General features: G+C 37.5%; 1 protein-coding gene across 1 annotated transcript; it reads right to left on the minus strand.

Annotated features, from left to right (window-relative positions):
* Window positions 1–394: 394 nt before the first annotated feature.
* Window positions 395–4560, minus strand: LOC148026551 (uncharacterized). The gene is made up of 4 exons (XM_087690325.1): window positions 4390–4560; window positions 2620–4279; window positions 1667–2494; window positions 395–1362 (listed from the first exon to the last, which is right to left on the minus strand). The coding sequence occupies exons 1-4, from the start codon at window positions 4558–4560 to the stop codon at window positions 923–925; spliced, it is 3099 nt and encodes a 1032-aa protein (XP_087546451.1). The 3' UTR covers window positions 395–922.
* Between the last annotated feature and the right edge of the window lie 16409 nt (window positions 4561–20969).

Below are 20969 nucleotides of genomic sequence, written 5' to 3' on the forward strand. Positions count from 1 at the left end.
TAGGGCATATTGCATATTGTGGACAATTCAGAGAGACATTAGAGCACTTTCTTGCCTACTCGTAGGTTTGACAGACTGGTCCTATAATAAAGCCTCAAATTATTATAGTCATTTGTGTCAAACAATTTTATTCTACTCTAAGACTCTTATGGCTATTTGTTTCTTTCTTGCAGCATTAGATAGAGAGTTTTAGTCCTATTAAGGCTTGCATATCAAGGTGGATTGTGCATCCAATTAGAGAGCATTGGTTCGAACACCCTAAAAAACACATAATGGCAATATTCGATTCTACTTATGAAATCAGTCCCTCTCAAAGTGACCATAGTGACTAAAATAATGACATGTGCCATCCGAGGGCACGCAAACACTTAAAGTAATTTGGATGAAACAGTTTTACTCTACATTGAGGCTCTAATGGCTATTTGTTTGTTTCTTGTAGCATTAGTAAGAGCATTGGTTCTATTAAGGCCTACAAATCAAGATGCATCGTTCATCCAATTATCCAACACACATGCATTGGCATGCGTGTGTGCACACACGCACAGAGCCTACAGAGTGGAAGTACACATACATGAAAGAGAGCATTAGTTCTAATAGGATTTTGGATATAAAGGTGGATTCGTCATCCAATTTTATACTGGCACCTGGAAAAACATGTATTGTATATTGTCAGTATGTGCTATTTAGAGAGACCAAGCTTATACTGCTTGTATGCCTTGCTTGTGTGCAGAAGGGACGAAGAGAGGCAAACTATATTTGATTTCCTTGAATTCAACATTAGAGATCATAAAAGTTGCTTCTTCCTGGACCAAAGGGGGTGCATGTTGATGTAATAGCCAATCTAGGTTCTTTTAAAGTGGTGCATATTTCAACCATTTAGAATAGTCTCCTTCTCAGCATAAACTGAAGTGGTTGGACATAATCAGGTAGATGCAGCTACACTGCTGAAGAATGAACTTGATGAGTCTTTGTTCAAGTCTAAAAGCACTGCTGATGGTGATTCCATAATTTCCTGAGAGGCCAATGGGTGAGGATTGCCCTTCTTGAAAAGCAGCCACAACATATCTAGGACCTCTCTCATTGAAGGCCGATCTTTTGGGATATGATAGACGCAGGATAAAGCGATAGTGAAGAGGCCGCAAACTTCATCGTCCGTTGAACTGTTATTGTGATGGAGTAAATCTGGATCTATCACTTTCCGCCAATCTTTTGTAAACATGGACCGAGCCCATGATGGTAGATTAATGTCACCCTCCGCAAACATTTGAGAAGTTGGTTTCCTCCTTGTGAGCAACTCCAGAAGTACCACTCCATAACTATACACGTCCCCTTTATCTGTCATCCTCTCCCCGTATGCATACTCTGATCATACATGCAAAGCACACACACATATTAGATATATCATATTGTTGATCATACATACAAAGCACACACACATATCAAATATATCATATTAATGTTATTGTGCCGGACTTTCTGCTGTCATTGACCCACTGAAAATGTTTGCTTGGTAGAAATGATCGAAGTAGTAACCTTCCCAGTTATTGCTATCACAGGAATACTCATATCTGATTCTAGTGATGTGATTAGACCATCTACAAAAATTTCAGCTTACAAACAGAACTTGATAGTAAAGTTTCAGACGATAGAAAACGTCGTTCTTTGCCTGGTGGCATGTATCCAATTGAGCCTCGCACAATAGACGGCGCTGATGCTGCAACATCTTTCTCTGTAGTGATCAGTCGTGCGATTCCAAAATCGCTAATGTGGGGTTCAAACTCTTCATCCAGAAGGATATTGCCTGGCTTTAGGTCGCGATGAAGTATCTGACCAACCCCCGTCTCAGTGTGCAGGTAAACCAGCCCTTGCGCCACTCCGAAGGCAATGTTAGCACGCCTCTTCCAATCCAGTTGGCAAGGATCTTGATACAGGTGAGTGTCTAAACTTCCATTGCTTATGAACTCAAGCACCAAAGCTTTTGCATTGCTTGACACGCAGGTACCCAAAACTTTAACAAGATTTCTATGGCGTATCTGGCCCAAGATCTTACACTCTGCCTTGAAGCTTCTCTCTTCCTCATCCACCTTCAGCATCTTTAATGTTTTGACAGCAACTGTCGTTCCGTTCCTCAACATGCCTCTATAAACAATGCTGAAGCCACCTTCGCCAATAATTCTGTCAGCACTGTATCCCCCTGTTGCTTGAAGGAGTTCCTGGGGATGGAAAGTGAGAAAAACTTGGAGATGGGCTCCAAGTTCCTGATCCCTCCTTTTCGCTCTTTTTAGAGCCACCAAACATACAAAAGCAATGGCAGTTATTCCTACTGTCGCACATATGCAGCTGACAATGATCTTGAGTTTGGCATCCGTATTTTTGTCACTTCTTGTTTCATGATGTCCAGAATTGATCTCTGAGCATGCAGATGTCAGCGGAGGACCACAAAGGTTTGGATTGTTCAGGTATGACTGGTTGCTGAACGCGTCGAATTGTTTTCCTGTTGCACGCGCATAATTAAGATGAGCACTACACTGATTCAAACACGCATTACAAAAGGTACAGATCATCTGAGCGGATATACATGATGTTTGCTTAATATGTCATAAAGCAGCCGATGCTTACCTGTGGGTATTTGACCAGAAAGATTATTAGACGACAGATTCAAGACTTCCAAAGATGTCAAATCCGTAAGTTGAGGTGGTATTGAACCACTGAGGGCATTGTTTGAAAGATCCAATGACTCCAAGGAGGAGATATTCGCAAGGCTAGCTGGGATTGCCCCTGCCAGAAAATTGCTTGACAAATTGAGGCTAACCAACCCGTTGAGCAGACCCAACTCCTCAGGTATGTTGCCCCTAATCCTGTTGCCTGACAAATCCAAAGACTTGATCCCTCCCAATATGTAGGTGAATTGTAGTTCAATGCCTTTTGTCTCAATAGATATACTATCCCACGGCATATTATCGTCAGTAACTACGTTCGCATTTTGCTTAAGACCATCCATGTGATGTATCTGCTTTGGGATGGTGCCTGAGAAATTGTTATTTGACAAGTCCAGAACTTGAATTTTGTCAAGCTTCCATATCCAAGATGGCAAAAATCCAGTAAGTCTGTTATAACCCAAACTGAGCACCCTAAGGTTCTCAAATTGAGCCCAAATGTCCGGTAAACTTCTTGCAAACTGATTGTTCTTTAGATCCAGAATTACCAAGCTACTGTGATTAGCAAACGCTGCTGGAAGAGCTCCTCCCATGTTGTTGTCTGCAAGTGAGAGTGTGCGCAAATGGCGGAGTGAACTGTATGTGTGGGGGGGGAGCCCTCCAGTCAAGGAATTATTCCCAAGCTTCAACCATTGTAAGTCGGTGCAGTTAGTTAAGGCTACAGGCATGTCACCAAAGAACTGGTTGCCAGATAAATCAAGGTAAATCAAGTTGCTGAGATTTCCAAAGCAAGCAGGAATCTTGCCCTGCAACTTGTTGGCTGTCATGTCCAAGTATTGAAGATTTGCCATGTTTCCAAATATACAAGGTAGAGTTCCTGAAAAGCTGTTGTCTTTCACATAGAGACCAACCAAGTTTCTCAATTTACCAAGTTCTGAAGGGATTGGACCATGCAGTTTGTTGTCAAACAATGGAAGGTTTTGAAGATTTGTTAGATTCCCGAGATCGGCTGGTAATAACCCTGTAAGCTTGTTGGAATACACACTAAGGGTTTGTAGGTTTTGGAGCCTTCCTAAAGCAGGTGGAAGGTCACCAGAGAAACTGTTGCTGAACAAAAAGGCCATCTGGAGGTTGGTGAGATTGCCAAACTGGTGTGGGATACTTCCAGTGAAATTATTTTGGAAGAGTCTCAAGCTATGAAGATTTGGAAGCCGGGCCAGCTCTGGTGGGATGCTACCTGATAGGTGGTTATGTGAAAGATCAAGGTCTATCAAATTGGAGAGATTACCCAATTGGGGTGGCACAAGGCCAGTCAAGTTGCATGAGTAGGCCCAAAATTCTTTTAGGCTCTTGAGGTTTCCGAGCTCATGAGGAATTCCACCTGAAAAATCGTTGAGGATGATGGAGAGGGACTGCAGGTTTTGGAGCTGGCCAAGGTCTGCAGGGATGGAACCTTCAAGCTTGTTGATCATGAGGGAGAGGTCCTTCAACGTGGACAGGTTCCCGAGCTGCGGGGGGATGTGGCCGGTAAGGCTGTTGCCATTGAGGTAGAGGGATGCGAGGCGTGGCAAGGATCCAATTTCTGGGGGGATGGGGCCGGTGAGGTTGCTAATGTCATGCAGCTTGAGGGTTTGGAGGTGGGAGAGGTTGGCAAGGGAGGGCGGGATAGTTCCGGAGAAGTAGCATTAGTCCAAGAGGCTAAGGCGTGCAGTGGGTCTGCGGTAATGCTCGCTTTGAAGGCTAGAAGAGCTGCTTTCTCCTGCTCTGGTGTACTGCTCATTACTATGTCGATGGACGGGGACGAAGAAGCAGCAGCTGGCTGCAGCTGCCCCTGATCAGTGGAACCTGCAGAGGTATAAGAAGGTTTGTGGCAGCAGAGCAATAAGGTGGTAACCGTCGTCATGATGAACCATATTAATACAAAAGTGGAAGGCATACTGATGCTCACTGTGAAGTTGAGGCATACAGATGTCAGACTGTATTGAGTCGTGTGAGTGGATAGGGGGGCACTGTTAAAGGCACTTGGCTGAGAGAGAGAGAGAGAGAGAGAGAGAGAGAGAGAGAGAGGCAATCTAATGTCCACCCCAAAAGCCAATTCAGATCTTACTATATTGGACGTACACTACTTGTTGCATGTGTACGCGCAGTCAAGAAATATTAGCGATAAATAACTACATTGTTATGCAGCTAATAAAAATCGACAGTGTTATGCAAGTGTGTGTTTTAAATTTCTTCGGGTTTTTTTTTGTTTTGTTTTGTTTTTTGAGAAGCATTGAATTTTGAAAGATGCAAGATGGCCTAGAGGTTTTATCCAAGGTTTGAACTCACATATCCATGTCTATACCCACATGCTCAAGTAGATATTTTGTATGGGTAAAGAATGAGTTGCTTTAAACTACTTGGCATGGGTAAAGATAGAAAATTACTATTGAATGAGTCACATTCCATGAACCACGAGTCAATAGTGATCTCATATATTTGTAAAAGCACTAAACTCTTAAAGTGTGTAATGTGAACAAGTGCAAAAAATGTTATACTTGTAAGAAGATTGTGAACATACAATATGAAATCATTGATTGCAAATTTAATTCTGAGTTGAGAAGACAGACATAGAAAATGAAGAGCAATACTTAAAGTAGATAAAGGAAGATACACATATGAAACTAGTGTACCTAGGAAGAGGATCCTAGGTGAGTTGAGAGGGTAGACATAGAAAATGAAGAGCAATACTTAAAATGGGTAAAGGAAGATACACACATGAAACTAGTGTACCTAGGAAGAGGATCCAGGCAAACACTTCAAACATTACCTCTTCTAAAGAAAAGGGTAGGATAGTTTGAATTTATTGTGCCCTTTATGTTTGATGATTGAAGGTTGCAATTCTAAAATAAAAGCATCACATTGTGAAGCATTATATTTGCATTGCAATTTGTTGAAATCTTTCTCTAAAGCCAGGTCGAGTTTCTTGCTTTAACAATTTAGTGACGATGTGTCCTAACTTTGCATCAACAAAATGTGCTAGAGATATTTCATTTGAAGAAACATTTTATTGCATTAGTCATCAATGGATTTGGTTGACATCTATATTCAACAATTGAGGACTTGAGAATCTCAAATAGTACATATCTCCATGGAGTATTTATAATCCTTGTATTTTTGAAGCTTAGATGAACCCTTTCATACATGTTTGCTCATGGGACAAGTCTCAAGGGGGTCATTAGATGCAAGTCCTTTAGATCACTTGCATTCAAGGCCTATTTGGTCCATTATTTATAAATTTTTGTACGAATAAGACATCCATTTTCTTATCACTAGGAATGCAATATTTGACCGGTACATTTCCATATGGGATACATTTATATATTTATGGTTTACCTCCTCCCACATGATATATTTACATGTCTATGGGTTACCTCCTTGGGATATAAGTACTCTTCATACAAACTCTCTTAATTTTTTGCTTTTTAAAAAAAAGCAACATATAGGGTTGGAGTGTCTTAGATGTATTGGATTAACTAGGGAACTAAAAGACAAATTAGATCTCAAGCAAGTGATTTTCGATTAGTACATATGGCTTTACATTGTTGGATGAATTTGGCGGTTTAGAAAAATCACTAATACAATCATTGAACCCTTGTTGAGTCCATTTTTCACTTACTAAGAAAATGTGGAGACAAACAAGCTCAAGGAAGCAGGGTTTTATAGTGACCTAAACATACCATCCCACAAGTGAACCAAACAACCTCATTACCAGATGCTCTACACACTAACTTATAGAATTAAGAAATAGTTAAATGTTATAAAGGACCCACCTTCCCCCAAGAAAAAGGATACATGTATCTTTCAATGCATTTATGATTAGGAAATCATTGCCTTATATTTTACCTTCTACTAACAATACCAAGCTTTGAATGCAAATACTTATGCTATAAATAATTAAATGAGAATTCTCCTAGTAACCAACATGTATTGATTTTAAAATTTTCATTGATTGAAGGAGAAGAATAAGGGATAAAGTGATATTATACCATATAATGTAGATGGTGGATGATGATGGACAAGAAGATGATTCAATGAGTGTCTATGAAGGGTCTACTAGAGTTAATGAGGGTTATTTGGTCAACCTCAAAGAGCTTTCCACTTGACCTTGGGAAAGGTACAACTTGAATGGTGTGCAAATCGGGTGTTGTATGCACGCGTAGTGAATGTCGAAAGGTCCCCAAGAACAAAGAACTCTACAAAAGCTTTATATTAAAGGCAAAAAGAGATTTTGTACGACAAGAGACAAGAAGACCAATTGGGTGCAATCTCCCCCTATGCCTTGTGTATGAGCACTTCACAAGGCATGTATTTATAGATTTATTCATCTCCAAGCTCAAAACTAGCCCACTTTACAATTAGCATGCTTTTGGCTTTTGTGTTTGCTTTTGTCCAAATAAAGAGTAAAGCGTTTGGGTATCCCAAAAGTCGGGTTGTGCCCAAATATGTCAAATAATAGAATATTTAACTGAGCGTCTATATGCATACAAAATAATGAATATTTGTTAAGTGCTTTAATAAATAAGCATGTCTAAATAAATATTGGCGCCACGCCTTTAGTGATAAGACGCACGCCCATCAAAAATAATAATTCTTCTAGGTATTTTGAATTCACTCCATCGCTCCGTGCTTCCCAACGCCACCGTTGCCTACTCTACACATCAACTGAAGCATTTACAATTGTTAGAAAATAATAAGATAAAACCCACAAAAGTAAATACATAGCAGTCTTCAGCTACAAAATAATTAAATAGATTGGAACTCTATCCTAACCTTAATTTAATACGAGTGCACTCTAAACTCATAAACGTCCATTAATTTAAATATGTATTTTGCAGAATCACCCATTGTGGAATCACCCACGTGCACATTAAATTAATCCGACATTCGAAAAGGACAAGCGTCCCCATCAACTTCTCGCACAAGGAATTCACCTTGTGTATGAGCCTCGACAAATAAATATAGGTTTGTGGAATCCACTGAAAAATCTTATGGAATCCACCGTGGAATAAAAACCTCATGGAATCCACCGTGGAATATGCCTCCTGGCATCATACCCCCGGGTGGGATAGCAATTGTCCTCAATTGCTATTAGCTCAATGTGGAGCGAGCAGTGAGGGGTAAGCACTTAGGTCGTGGGTGTGCATCCATTGGGCTTCTTCAACAGGATGATTTTTAAACTTAATCAAATATCTAGAATATCTACACCAGTTTTAGTAGTCATAAAGTCAGTGTCTAAAATAGTTTCAGGTTCAAGGATTTCAGTTTCTTCTTCTAAGAAATGAGGGTTTTTATAGACAGGATGGACATGTAATTGGCCTCTAAAAGGTCATAATAAAAACTGATATGAAAAGTATTATGTATCTTCTAGTGTTGGGGTAGTTCTAATTTAAATGCATTGTCATTGATCTTGTAAATTATTTTAAAAGGTCCATAAAATCTAGGTGCTAATTTAACAACATGGTATTTCTCAACACTTTGCAATCTTTTATTTTCAATGCGTAACCAAACATAATCATCAACATTGAAACTCGTGGCTTTTCTTTTCTTTTTAGCTTGTTTAGTGTATGATTACTGGGCTTTCGCAATCATGTCTTTAACTTGAGCAAAAATAGTAGCATGCGTATTGGCAATATCATTAGTAGGTTTAACTTTTTTCGACAATAATGTAACAGGTGTAGGCAATCTATGCCCATAAATAATTTCAAAATGTGCTTTATGTGTAGCTGTGTGTGGTGTATTATTGTATGCAAATTGAAGTGGATGTAAATGTGTATTCCATGTTTATGGTTTTGAAATTGTGTACATATGCAAGAGATCTAGAATTATACTGTTAGTAGCTTTTGTTTGCCTAGGAGGAAATGCAAATGAGAAATCAATCTTAGTATCCAAATTAGTTAACAAAGTAGTCCAAAATTTATTGAAAATTTTAGAATCACGATCAGAAATAATAACCTTTGGTAAATCATAATTAGTGAAAACAGTCTTAAAAAACAATTGTGCAACCTGAGATGCAATTAATGTTTTCTTGCATGGTAGAAAATATGCTTGTTTGCTAAATCAATCTAATATAGTCCAAATCATATCATGATAGCTTGTGTATTAGGCAAACCAATTATAAAATCCATTGAAATATGTTCCCATGGACGTTCAGGAATTGGTAAAGACATTAACAAACCATATTGCTTACCATGGTGTGGCTTGACTCTTTGAAAAATTAAACACTTAGAAACAAAATCGCTATCTCATCATGGCAGTAGATATATACAACATAGATGACATGGATAGCATAATTGAGGATACATACAAGAGGAAGGTTGTAAGCTATCTCTAATCTATAATGAACATGAATTAAAAGGATTTTTGTGTGTGCCATCTTTTGCCTCAAATGGGTAGATTGTTTGAACAAAAGAAGGAGTGGTTAGATGAATCAAGTATTAAAGTTTGTTGATACACCTTTATAAATGATGATATTCAAGGAGTTGGTTAGATGATTCAAGTATTTTCTCCTAGTTTAGTAATGATCTTAAAATAATGTTTGTCAATATAGATTTGGTACTACCTTTGGCAAAGAGTCACGTATATATCATTTGTGCCTAAACTTGCAATCCGTGCCCTCTAGGTTTAATGTTAAAGAGCTTAAATACATGTCATTTCATGAGCGTGGAGAAAGAGGATGTTAAACCATACTCAAAAGGGATAACTGTTGTGACAAACTACTAAGTCCCAAGAACACGACCTTTCTTTTTGTGTTTGGTTTGGTATCTCAAACTGTTTAGTCTGCAATTTTGGTTTTGCGTTTGTAGTATTGAGATGACTTATATTTATTCTAAGTATACTTTAATATGTAAGTGTTCATGAAGATGCTTTCCTTATGTTACAAAGCTTCTTCCTTTGACGTAAAGTTTGAATATATGGACTGATTAGCATTGATAAATATTTATATTTCAGGTAGTTATATAATAAATCGTATCATGAGATGTCAATGCAATTACAAGTGCAGACATTCTTGATGAAAGGAGATACATTCTTCAGGCTTTCAACTTAGAGGTGGAACGAGTAATAGAACGTAAAAGAGTATTTCTTAAGGGACAAACTTATAAAGTGGGAGATAAGGTGGTTGTAAGATGTGACGAACATACCATTGTTGATATGAATGTTGGCCATTGGAAGGCATGCATATCATCACTTTTCTCATTGGAATGTCATAGCGAAGTGAGGCTTTTCTTTGGTGTACATTACTATAGATAATGGATTACTCATGGATTATGATTGAAAGGGGCCATGAAAGTTTAGTTGTGGATACCACTATAGATATGACTCACTTGCAAAATAGTTTTGTGACATTTTCATGGTATTGTATTAGACCAATACAGTCATTATTACATAAATTGATCCCACTTCAACATGGAAATTCTATTATTGCATATGAGACAAAGGATTTGAGTCTAAGGTCATGCTTAACAAAGATAGATTGCATTGGTTGCATTCCTCCTTGGCTGGAGGAGAATGAAATTATTTATATGAAGGGTGATTTATCAGTACTGTGTGGGCCAAAAAACCTGAATTATGCCATCATAAGGTCAATTAATTATGAAATAAAGCAAGTTTACATGGGATGGTTGACTAAGGTCCACTTCCAAGAAAATATTTGGAAGGTGAGAGGAGAGGATCCAAAATGGAAAGATTGGCGGTTGTGTATATCAACACAAAAGCAATGACATGTAATCAAAACAAAAACAATGATAGTCAATAAAAGACAAAAAATCATACCTATTATGTGGCGTTCACTTGAATATGGCTCAACAATATTATGATGGTATGTTTATTAAAGTTCTTTTTTATGTTAACTAACATTTTTTCAACAAAATTAATATATAGTTTCTCATAGTCACCACATATATGTAGGTTTCAAATGTCAACTTCTAGCATAGAGATGATGGATCTTCTAAAGAAGATGATGAGTGAAGATCCACGTTCCTTGGGCTTGTGGACTCTGATGAATGAGGTGAAAGGTACAATTTTTTTAGATTAATATATTTTTTGTAATCTAAGTATTTAATAATAGGTGGTTCAATCAAATATGTTACTTTTTTATTTGTTTCATTGCTTTCTGAAAAATTTATAATCTCAATATCAACATAAACTTTGATTACTTGTGTGCAAATATAGAAGAAAATATTACTAATGATGGTATAAGAGAGAATGCGCGAAAGGAAGATAAGGAGGTCACTTGTCTTGATGTTTCATCGAGTCTAGAAATAGGTACTTGTTTTTGTAGATAATGAAATTATCGTAAACAACTATCTAATTAGGGATATTGTTTCATCGAGTCTAGAAATAGGTACTTGTTTTTGTAGACAATGAAATTATCTTAAACAAATATCTAATTAGGGATATTTGATATATTAAGTTTCATCAAGTATAATCTGCTTTCGGTGGGATTTTAGTCAAAAGGTTGTATCCACCAAGGATCAGAGATAGAAGGAATAAGAGAATAAGAGATAGAAGAGAAGAAAAAGAATAGACAAGAGGTACACAAGATAAATACAAAGCTCAATGAATCAAAGCATTATGTATTGATAGAACCTAAGAAGATGAACAAAATCCTTGTCTAGGACTACTCAAAAGCAATCTCCAAGCATTAGATGTCCTGGAGCTCCCTAGTAGACCAAAATCTTATGGTTTCGTTGGCTCTACTAGGGAGTAAAACCAAGCAATCTCCAAGCATTAGATGTCCTCGAGCTCCCTAGTAGACCAAAAATATGTCCTGGAGCTGCTCAGACCACAAATCTTATGGTTTCGTTGGCTCTGAAAGGGGAGTAAAACCCTAGGACACTAGAACACCTGGTCAAAATCCTCTCAAATCGCTCATTCTTCTTCTTTTTGTTCGGAGTGCTGTTTATTGCCTATAAACTGTGATCGCATGTCTGAAAACCCTATTTTTGCGTAAGATCTCCCAAAAGTGGCTCAAAAGTAACTTGCTTTTTGCATGTCACCCTATTCTAGAGGTTTTCTATATCTTTTTTGGATATTTATAAGAAATAATCTTCAAAATATAAAAAATTGGCTAAACTTATCTAAAAATCCTATATTTTGCAACCATCAATTGATTCCAGGAGGCATATTCCACAGTGGATTCCATGAGGTTTTGCGGTGGATTTCGTAAAATTATATTTATTTACCGAGGCACGAGATGGATTCCTTGTGCGAAAGTTGATGGTGACGCCTATCCTTTTCAGGCGTCACATTAGTTTAATTTGCAAGTGGGTGATTCCATAGCGGGTGATTCCGCAAAATACATATTTAAATTAATGGACATTTATAAGTTTAGAGTGCGCACTTGTATTAAATTAAGGTTAGGATAGAGTTCCAACCTATTGATTTATTTTATAGCTGAAGACTACTAGGTATTCACTTTTGTTAGTTTAATTTTACTATTTTCTAATAATTGTGAATGCTTCAGTTGATGTGTAGAGCGGGTGGCGCTGGTGCTAGGAAGCACTAGGGGATAGTGTGTATTCAAGTTATTTAGAAGAAATTATCATTTTTGATGGGCACGTGTCTTAGGCGTGGTGCCGATATTTATTTTGACGCAGTTACTTATTGAAGCACTTGACATATATTTATTATTTTGTATACACATGGACGCACGGTTTAAATATTTATTATTGGTCATTATATTTCGACATAGTCCGACTCTTAAGACGCCCAACTGCTTTATTCTTTATTTGGACAAAAGCAAATACAAAAGCTAAAGCATGCTAATTGTAAATTTGGGCTATTTTTTAGCTTCGAGATGAATAAAATATAAAATACATGCTTTGTGAAGCGCTCACACAAGGCATGGACCTGGGGGAGATTGTATCCAATTGGTCTCTTTTCTTCATGTCATGCAAATCCTCTCTCTTGCTTTTTGAACTAAAGTAGAGTTCTTTTGTTCTTGGGGACCTTCCGACGCTTGCTACATACACACATAGCATCCAATTTGCTTACCAGTGGTATCAGAGCAAAGTTGAGATCGAGGGCTTCCAATCGCTTACCATCTCACATGAAGGCAAAACTCCTAGAACGATCGAGCTCTACAGTCAATCTTGCAACAATCCGTCAATACCAGCGTGTTCCTGGCAATGAAGAACCCCCTGCTACGCTGTCCGATCACGAAGGACCACTCTCTGGAGTAGGAGGACCACTCAGAAAGCTCTCTCATGAAGATGTTTTTTTTCTCAGAAACAATAGTAAGCACCTTCATTAAGATTAGCTTTAAGCTTATTAAAAAAAGCTTAGTCTCTACAAATTTTCGAAACGTGGCGGAAGGACATCTTTGCTAGCGACGATCACGGCGAGAACATACCGCCGTCCTGGTCGTGATCAGAAGAAAACAAACGTTTCAATTAAGCTTTTAAAGTTAAAGCTTAAGACTCTTTAAGCTATTAAGCTTAAAACTTTTAAAGTTTCAAATTTTGCATGGTGGCCGTTCACATACAACCAATACCGAATTCATCTCAACTTTATTGCAAGCCCCTGCTCACACCTGCGTTGTGACAAAGACCAATTCCAGCAAGCAGAGAATCACATGCAAACTATATGGAAGACGTATACGCTTGGAAGAAGACCGACATCAATTTTCGTAATCGCAGAGAAGAAAGATTGCTAAAAAGCCATTTAAAAAAAGCAAACCTTGTAAACCGGACCTTAAGCTATGCTCATTCCACTAACAAGATTTCGAGTGTGTGAGGTTGTTTGTAATTTTACAGGATGACCAATCAAAATATGGAAGATTTTATGGCCGAAGGTGATTTATCAGAACCAACGATGGAGCAAAAATTGGACCTAATTATGATGCAGCTTCAAGAGGAATGAAGAGCACATCAAACTTTGCAAGCTCAATTGGCCACTCTTCAACGATCTATTGCCGATCAAGATGGACCGCAACTTGAAGATGTTATACGATGCACGAATTGATGCGACACTTGAAGCACAATCTATTCGAAAAGAAGCCAAGATAAGTAAAATAAATTTTAAATTTCGTGCTTTCAATGGATTACGTGATGGAAAGAATGTTATTGCTTTTATCAGTCAGTTTGATGATTATTTCCATGACGAACAGTATGCTGAAAAATACAAAATTAAGTGTGTCACTAATCATTTAGTTTTGACAGAGCATTGCTATGGTGGACTATTGTGTCTGCAAAAGAATTGATTGTCCTACTACTTGGAAAACTTTCCAAAAGATTTTTTTGCAGAATTTTCTTCCACCCCAATTCCACGAAAAAGCAATCAAACAGTGGAAACTTCTGCAACAAAGAAATCGTGAGTCTATTTCACAATATACCGAGTGTTTCTGGAATGCTTTATTACAACTTCAAATGCTCGAAGATGTACTTGAGGGGACCCATAAGCGCAAGTTTATGTCTGGTTTGCTTGGTCACTTCTATGCGGAAGTAAACATGTTCAAGCCAATGACTCTTGAGTATGCGATCTCCTTGGCCCATGATGCTGAAGACAAAATTCGAGGACAAGAGAAGCGACCACAAAAATTCTCAAACAATCGTAACTTCGGTACAAAGCAATTCAACTCTAACTTTCAAAGATTCAATCAAAACTGCTTTGTTCCATCTTCATTCCATAAATCTTGGACACGACCCCTTGCTATACCATTAAATACAAATTCAAATCCTAAGCCATCTCTCCAGCCAAATCTTAACATTCCTAAACTTCCTGCTATTTCCAATAATGTTTCTAAAGCCAAATCCATAGTCTGCTATAAATGTCATCAACTTGGACATTTAGCAGTGAATTGTCAATCCAAAAAGCCAAATGTTCACATCAACTACTTGGGAGCGACTGAAGATGAAGACCATAAAGAAATACCAGATTTCACGGAAGACAATGACGATATCGACACTACTACAGATACTTTACCAGGTATACCAAATCCCCATTCTTTATTAACGATGAAATGTCTTATGCATGGTAAAGAAAAGACTGTTTTACATTATGATGGGAGCACACATGATTTTATTTCTGCAAAATTGGTCAAAGAATTGAATTTACGTACTGTTTCCACTCATTATTGTATCAAGGCTGCATTCCTAGGTACTAGATACGATGGAACAAAAGAAATGTATGACTTAGAAATTAAATTTGGTGATTATGTTGAACGTAGAAATTTCTTAGTTGTGCCTCTTCAATCTAGTGACATTATCTTAGGAATGCCTTGGCGTCATCAATATAATCCTAATATAGATTATTCCACGCATTCAATGAATATTTATTTTAATAAAAAATGAATCACATTGTATGGTATGCACACTTTTGATCATTTTCAATTGCTTAGTCATACACAGGCTAAACATGCATTAAGAAAAGGTAGCAAATCCTACCTAATCTAGGTGAATGAAATTGAAGTTAAGGAAAATAAGATGCATCCTATGCACGCAAAATTTCTCTCACAATTTAAAGATTGTTTTGTTGCTGACTTACCACCTGGTTTACCACCCACATGTCCTGAAGATTACAAAATAGACTTAATTCCAGGTTCTCAACCACCATGTAACGCACCTTATCGACATAATCAAATTGAACATAAGAAATTCAAGCCCAAGTTGAAGAATTATTAATCCGAGGACTCATTAGGCCCAGTAGTTCTCCATTTGGTGCACTTGTCCTATTAGTTAAAAAGAAAACAATACCTGTAGGATGTACATTGATTATCGTGCCCTAAATAATATCATTGTCAAGAATAGATATCTGATTCCTAGGATAGACGACCTCATGGATAAACTACAAGGGGCTACAATATTCAGTAAAATAGATCTTAAGTTTGGATACCATCAAGTACGACTAGACACATCTAATATTTTCAAAATTGCATTTAGAACTCAATTTGGACATTATGAATTTCATGTTATGCCTTTTGGTTTAGCTAATGCACCAGCCACATTCAATCATATGATGAATCGCATATTTTTGAAGCATTAGCATTGTGTCATTGTTTTCTTTAATAACATATTGGTTTTCAGTAAGAATGAGAACGAGTATTATTAACATTTATATTTGGTTTTCAAATTACTAAAAGAGAATCAATTATATGCTAATCCTGAAAACAATGAATTTTTCCAAACCCAAATTGAATACACAAAATTATTAAAGAAAGGTAATGTGTATCATTGGTATGAAAATAAGTAAAAGTATTTTGATTTATAAAAACATGCCTTAACACATGCTCCTGTAAATTGCAACTCCATGACTTTAATAGACCATTTTTCCTAGTAGTCACTAACGCTAGTGGATCTGGAATAGGAGTTGTCCTTATGCAAGATTCCCATCCCATAGCCTACTCTAGCTGCAAACTCAAACCCTCTGAACTTAAGTATTCTACCTATGATAAGGAATTGCTAGCTGTAGTATAAGCTTTACGCCAATGGAAACACTATTTAATGGGATCTGAATTCATGATCAAAACTGACCAACAAAGTATCAAACATCTCCTTAGTCAATCACAAATCTCTGACCATCATACTAAATGGGCTGCTTTTATTCAAAGTTTCCACCCACTTATCCAATATCAATCTAGAAAAGAGAATGTTGCTGCGGATGCCTTGAGTAGAAGACCAACTATTCATAATATCTCTGTGATATCTTTTGATTCCCTTATCTCTATGAAAGATACCTATGATCAAGACCCCAGTTTTCAAGTTGATTGGAATAAATTAATTGCCAATAACTAGATTCCAATTGATTCATTATCTTATGCTGATGGATTTATGTTTTATGAGAAAAGGTTATGTGTAACTATTTCATTTAGATCATTTGTGTTGCATGAAATTCATCGTCCCACATATCAAGGCCATAGAGGTATTATTTCCACTTTATGTATATGGATTGAAGATTTCTACTGGCCACAGATGGAATCTGATGTTTCTAACTTTGTATCTAAGTGTTTAATTTGTCAAAGAGTTAAGCAACACCATGGTAAGTAGTATGGTTTATTAATGCCTTTACCAATTCTTGAAAGACCATGATATCATATTTCGATTGATTTTATTATTAGTTTGTCTAACACTCAAAGTTAATCACGATATGATTTAGACTATTGTAGATTAGTTTAGCAAACATGTATATTTCATTCCATGCAAGAAAACGTAAACTGCATCTCAAGCTACTCAATTGTTTTTGAAAAATGTTTTCACTAACCATGGTTTACCAAAAGTTATTATTTTTTATCGCGACTCTAGATTCTGCAATAATTTTTGGACTACTTTGTTTGCAAACTTAGGAACAAAGATTGATTTTTCATCTACATTTCATCCTAAAACAAATAGACAAACAGAAGCTATAAACATTACAATCTTGGATCTTTTACGTACATACACAATTTCAAAACCACAAACATGGGATACACACTTGCATTTACTTCAGTTTGCATACAATAACACTCCACATATAGCTATATGAAAAGCACCTTTTGAAATCATTTATGGATATAGATTGCCTATACCTATTACTTCATTTGTCAAACAAAGTTAAAGTTGCTGATGATATTCCCAATATGCATGCTACTATTTTTTATGAAGTTAAAGATATGGTTGCAAAAGCCTAGCAATCATATACTAAACAAGCTAACAAGAAAAGAAAAGCTATGAATTTAATAGTTGATGATTATGTTTGGTTACGAATTGAAAATCGAAGACTACAAAGTGTTGAGAAACACCCTGTTGTAAAGTTAGCTCCTAGATTTTATGGACATTTCAAAATCATTCACAAAATCAATGACAATGCCTTTAAATTAGAACTACCCCAACATCGAAAAATCCACAATACTTTTCATATCAGTTTGTTAGGCCAATTACATGTCCACCCTGTCTATGAAAATCTGCCTTTGTTAGAAGAAGAAACTAAAATCCTTGAACCCGAAACAATTTTAGACATTGATTATATGACCACTAGAACTGACCATAGATATTCTAGATATTTGGTGAAATTTAAAAATCATCATGTTGAAGAGGCCCAATGGATGCACACTCGTGACCTAAGTGCTTACCCCTCACTGCTCGCTCCACATTGAGCTAATAGCAATTGAGGACAATTGCTATCCCACCCTAGGGGTATGATGCCAGGAGGCATATTCCACAGTGAATTCCGTGAGGTTTTGCAATGGATTCCGTAAAATTATATTTATTAGCGTCGGGGCTCGTACACAAGGTGGATTGCTTGTGCGAAAAGTTAATGGGGACGCCTGTCCTTTTCGCACATCATGTTAATTTAATGTGCAAGTGGGTGATTCCGTAAAATACATATTTAAATTAATAGACATTTATGAGTTTAGAGTGTGTACTCGTATTAAATTAAGGCTAGAACAGAGTTCCAACCTATTTATTTATTTTATAGTTGTCACTAAATTGATTGCTTATTAAGCATTCTCTATTTAATAAATTCATGTTAATAAATCAATGACTCACTTTTCTTTAAGTGTTGATGATGATCTAGCATGGCTATGAGACCATTTAGAGACCAGTATTCCTAGTGTATCACTTAATGGGGTGATCAAAGCACTGTGATGGAGATATCTAGTACAGGCACTACAAGTTATGAAGGGAGAAAGAAGTATCTACCAAGTGTAAGAGTGTACACAAGAACCAAAGAGTTACACATAAATGAAGATGGATTGAGTTCTAAGACGAGGAAGTGCATTAGCATTGTGTTATGTATTTATGTGTGCATCCAGGGACGCCTGGGAATGTTTTACTTGTGTGTAATGAGCATTGCATTCATTTGGGGTCATCCTCTCCCCTACAAGTCAAGGTTTAAAGATCTTTTGTTTCATTAAGAAAGATGAGAGAGGGAATTCTCTCACTAAGAAAGACGAGAGAACGTGATCCTCTAGAAGTGAGGAGAGAAGTGATTTTCTCTTTCTAAGGTCTAAAATGACACAAGCTTTTGTGTGGAATTCAATCTTAAGGTTGAGGCCTAAGGCAATCTAATGAACTCTCCTTATCTATGACTCAAAGTGGTTGCATGGACCACAAGTTAAGAGTAAATTTTAAAAAGTTCTTTTTTTTAGAAAATCCATTTTTAAAATATCTCACGATAGAAAACGATCTCTAAAAATGGGCCGCGTGGGTTATCGAAAATAGCGAGATCTACAATTTTTGTGTTGGATGTTTTTTCATCCAAACAATGCACAAAGAGATATCTCGAAATTAGTGTTGCAGAGTGGAACAACCACATCTTACATGAAGAACAACTCAACTCTCTCTCCAAGAAGAGAAGCTCTTGAAATCCTATAAAAGAGAAGGCTCTCTTTGGGTGTGAGGGAGGGGTGAAGGAAGCATCACTTTGCATGTATCCAAGAGGAGAAGAGAAGGTCCAAGTGTTGCGGTAGCCCTCCTACAATCAAGTGTTGTGGAAGCCCTGCTGAAATCAAGTGTTGCGGAAGCCCTGCTGAAATCAAGAGAGAAGAGAAGGTCCAAGTGTTGCAGAAGCTCTGCTGAAATCAAGTTCCAAGAGGAGAAGAGAAGGTGCAAGTGCTGCGGTGTCAAAGAGTTCGTGCGAGGGCTGCAGAACACGGGGTTCAAGGAACAGCAAGGAAAGAGGCTAACAGGAAGATCTCAATATTTGATCCCAAAGTTCACTTTATAACAAGAGAAGAGTCAAAATAAATGTCACTCAGCTTTACAATAATCATGAGAGCTTGGTTTTCAGGGCACCAAATAAAACAATCAGATTCTGGATTTAGTCATATCCAGCCTGTTAAAACTCTAGGACCATTAAGAAGAACATAATATGCATCTGAGGCTCAATAGGCAGATTCAGCTGATGTTAATCAATAATGTCCTCTATAAAGGGTATATAGCTGAGAATGAGTATAAAGCTTAGAGAGCTGATCACTACAGCTTGGCAGTTCACAGGTCTTCCCTGGAAAGCAAAATTTAGACATATATCAAAGCTTTAATCTTCATTGTCTACTTAGCTACAATCATCCATTACATCCAGGATGGCCTCCTGTCTCAGAAAACTCAATAGGATTTACACTGTTTACAAAGAACCGGGTACTACCTCTAGTACCCACAACTTATACATAAAAGAGTGATAGAAGCACTAATCGGCAACTTTGACATATATTGCTTGTGTGATGCACCAATTGTACCAGGAAATCTCTCCATACAAAGGATTTTGATACAATAAATCTCATGTCCAATTTGGTACTAGTTCTTGATGGATATGGAATAGGGGTAAATAAACATACGGTACTAATTCATGATGGACTGAACGTTTAACCAGAGAACTGCAGTCCAGTAGTCCAAGTCTATGACAACAGTCCCGCAGTTGAAGGTGATGATAAGAAAAACTGAAAAGAATGCTTGGCTCCCAACTTCCGATTCACAAGACCAAGGCCTGTCAGGGCTTTCCCATCATTCTTTCTACCCTGATTCTGATGGTAGGCTTTTATCCATCTGAAGCTTATCCATCCTTGTAAAGAAGTTTAGCTGCTCCTAAGCCCACCATATCCTGACCAGTGAACTGGAATAACACCAATGCACCACAGACTCCATAAAATCAGCAGCTTAGAAAGTATCAACCAGAAGTTAGGTACACATCCGCTCTCACACAAGGAGAAGACTAACACTGATGGACATTTATCCAGCACAGTTGTATGAAATGTCACTGCTCGTTTTTATCAATGCCCTAGCCAGTGAGCTAGAGAGTAATATATTTCAGCACTGCACCACGAATTTTCTCCATAAACATCACAGCTTGGGCCTGTCCCTGTGAATTTGCTGCAGCTATGTTTTCATCCAACAGTGCTAGAAGCGAACGATCTACCTCATTCTTCTCTAGCATCTCCAGCAATGTTGCTTTCTTATCGTTTGAGGCCAGAAGTCTTGCGAGCCTCTATTTAGCTCCCAACATATCCTTCGACATCTTGTCGTAAGCTTCCATGCCTTCTTGTAACACTTTACTAAGTGCCTCAAGCTCTATCAACCGATCCTCCTTCTCCTTTGTACGATTCACAGCAAAACGAAGAGAACTGATTTCAGGTCTGAGTTACTTTCTGGGACAATTCGAGCTTCACGGGCAGCTCTGCGGGCTTCTCTCTCTTGTATGAGCTGCTTCTCCCAGGCCTCGCGGGCCGGAAATGTCAAAGAGTTCGTGCGAGGGCTGCAGAACACGGGGTTCAAGGAACAGCAAGGAAAGAGGCTAACAGGAAGATCTCAATATTTGATCCCAAAGTTCACTTTATAACAAGAGAAGAGTCAAAATAAATGT

This window comes from Lygodium microphyllum, chromosome 13 (assembly GCF_053477565.2).
Source record: "Lygodium microphyllum isolate KBCC chromosome 13, Lygodium_microphyllum_v1.1.10, whole genome shotgun sequence".
NCBI lineage: Eukaryota > Viridiplantae > Streptophyta > Polypodiopsida > Schizaeales > Lygodiaceae > Lygodium > Lygodium microphyllum.

What these genes read in the sequence shown, in the direction of transcription:
- LOC148026551 (XM_087690325.1), bottom strand. Translation starts at nt 4,560, where the DNA reads ATGACGACGGTTACCACCTTATTGCTCTGCTGCCACAAACCTTCTTAT. An exon ending in TTCTGGTCAAATACCCACAG is followed by an intron (nt 2,495 to 2,619) that starts GTAAGCATCGGC and finishes CGCGTGCAACAG; the next exon opens with GAAAACAATTCGACGCGTTC. An exon ending in AATTGGATACATGCCACCAG is followed by an intron (nt 1,363 to 1,666) that starts GCAAAGAACGAC and finishes ATGTATGATCAG; the next exon opens with AGTATGCATACGGGGAGAGG.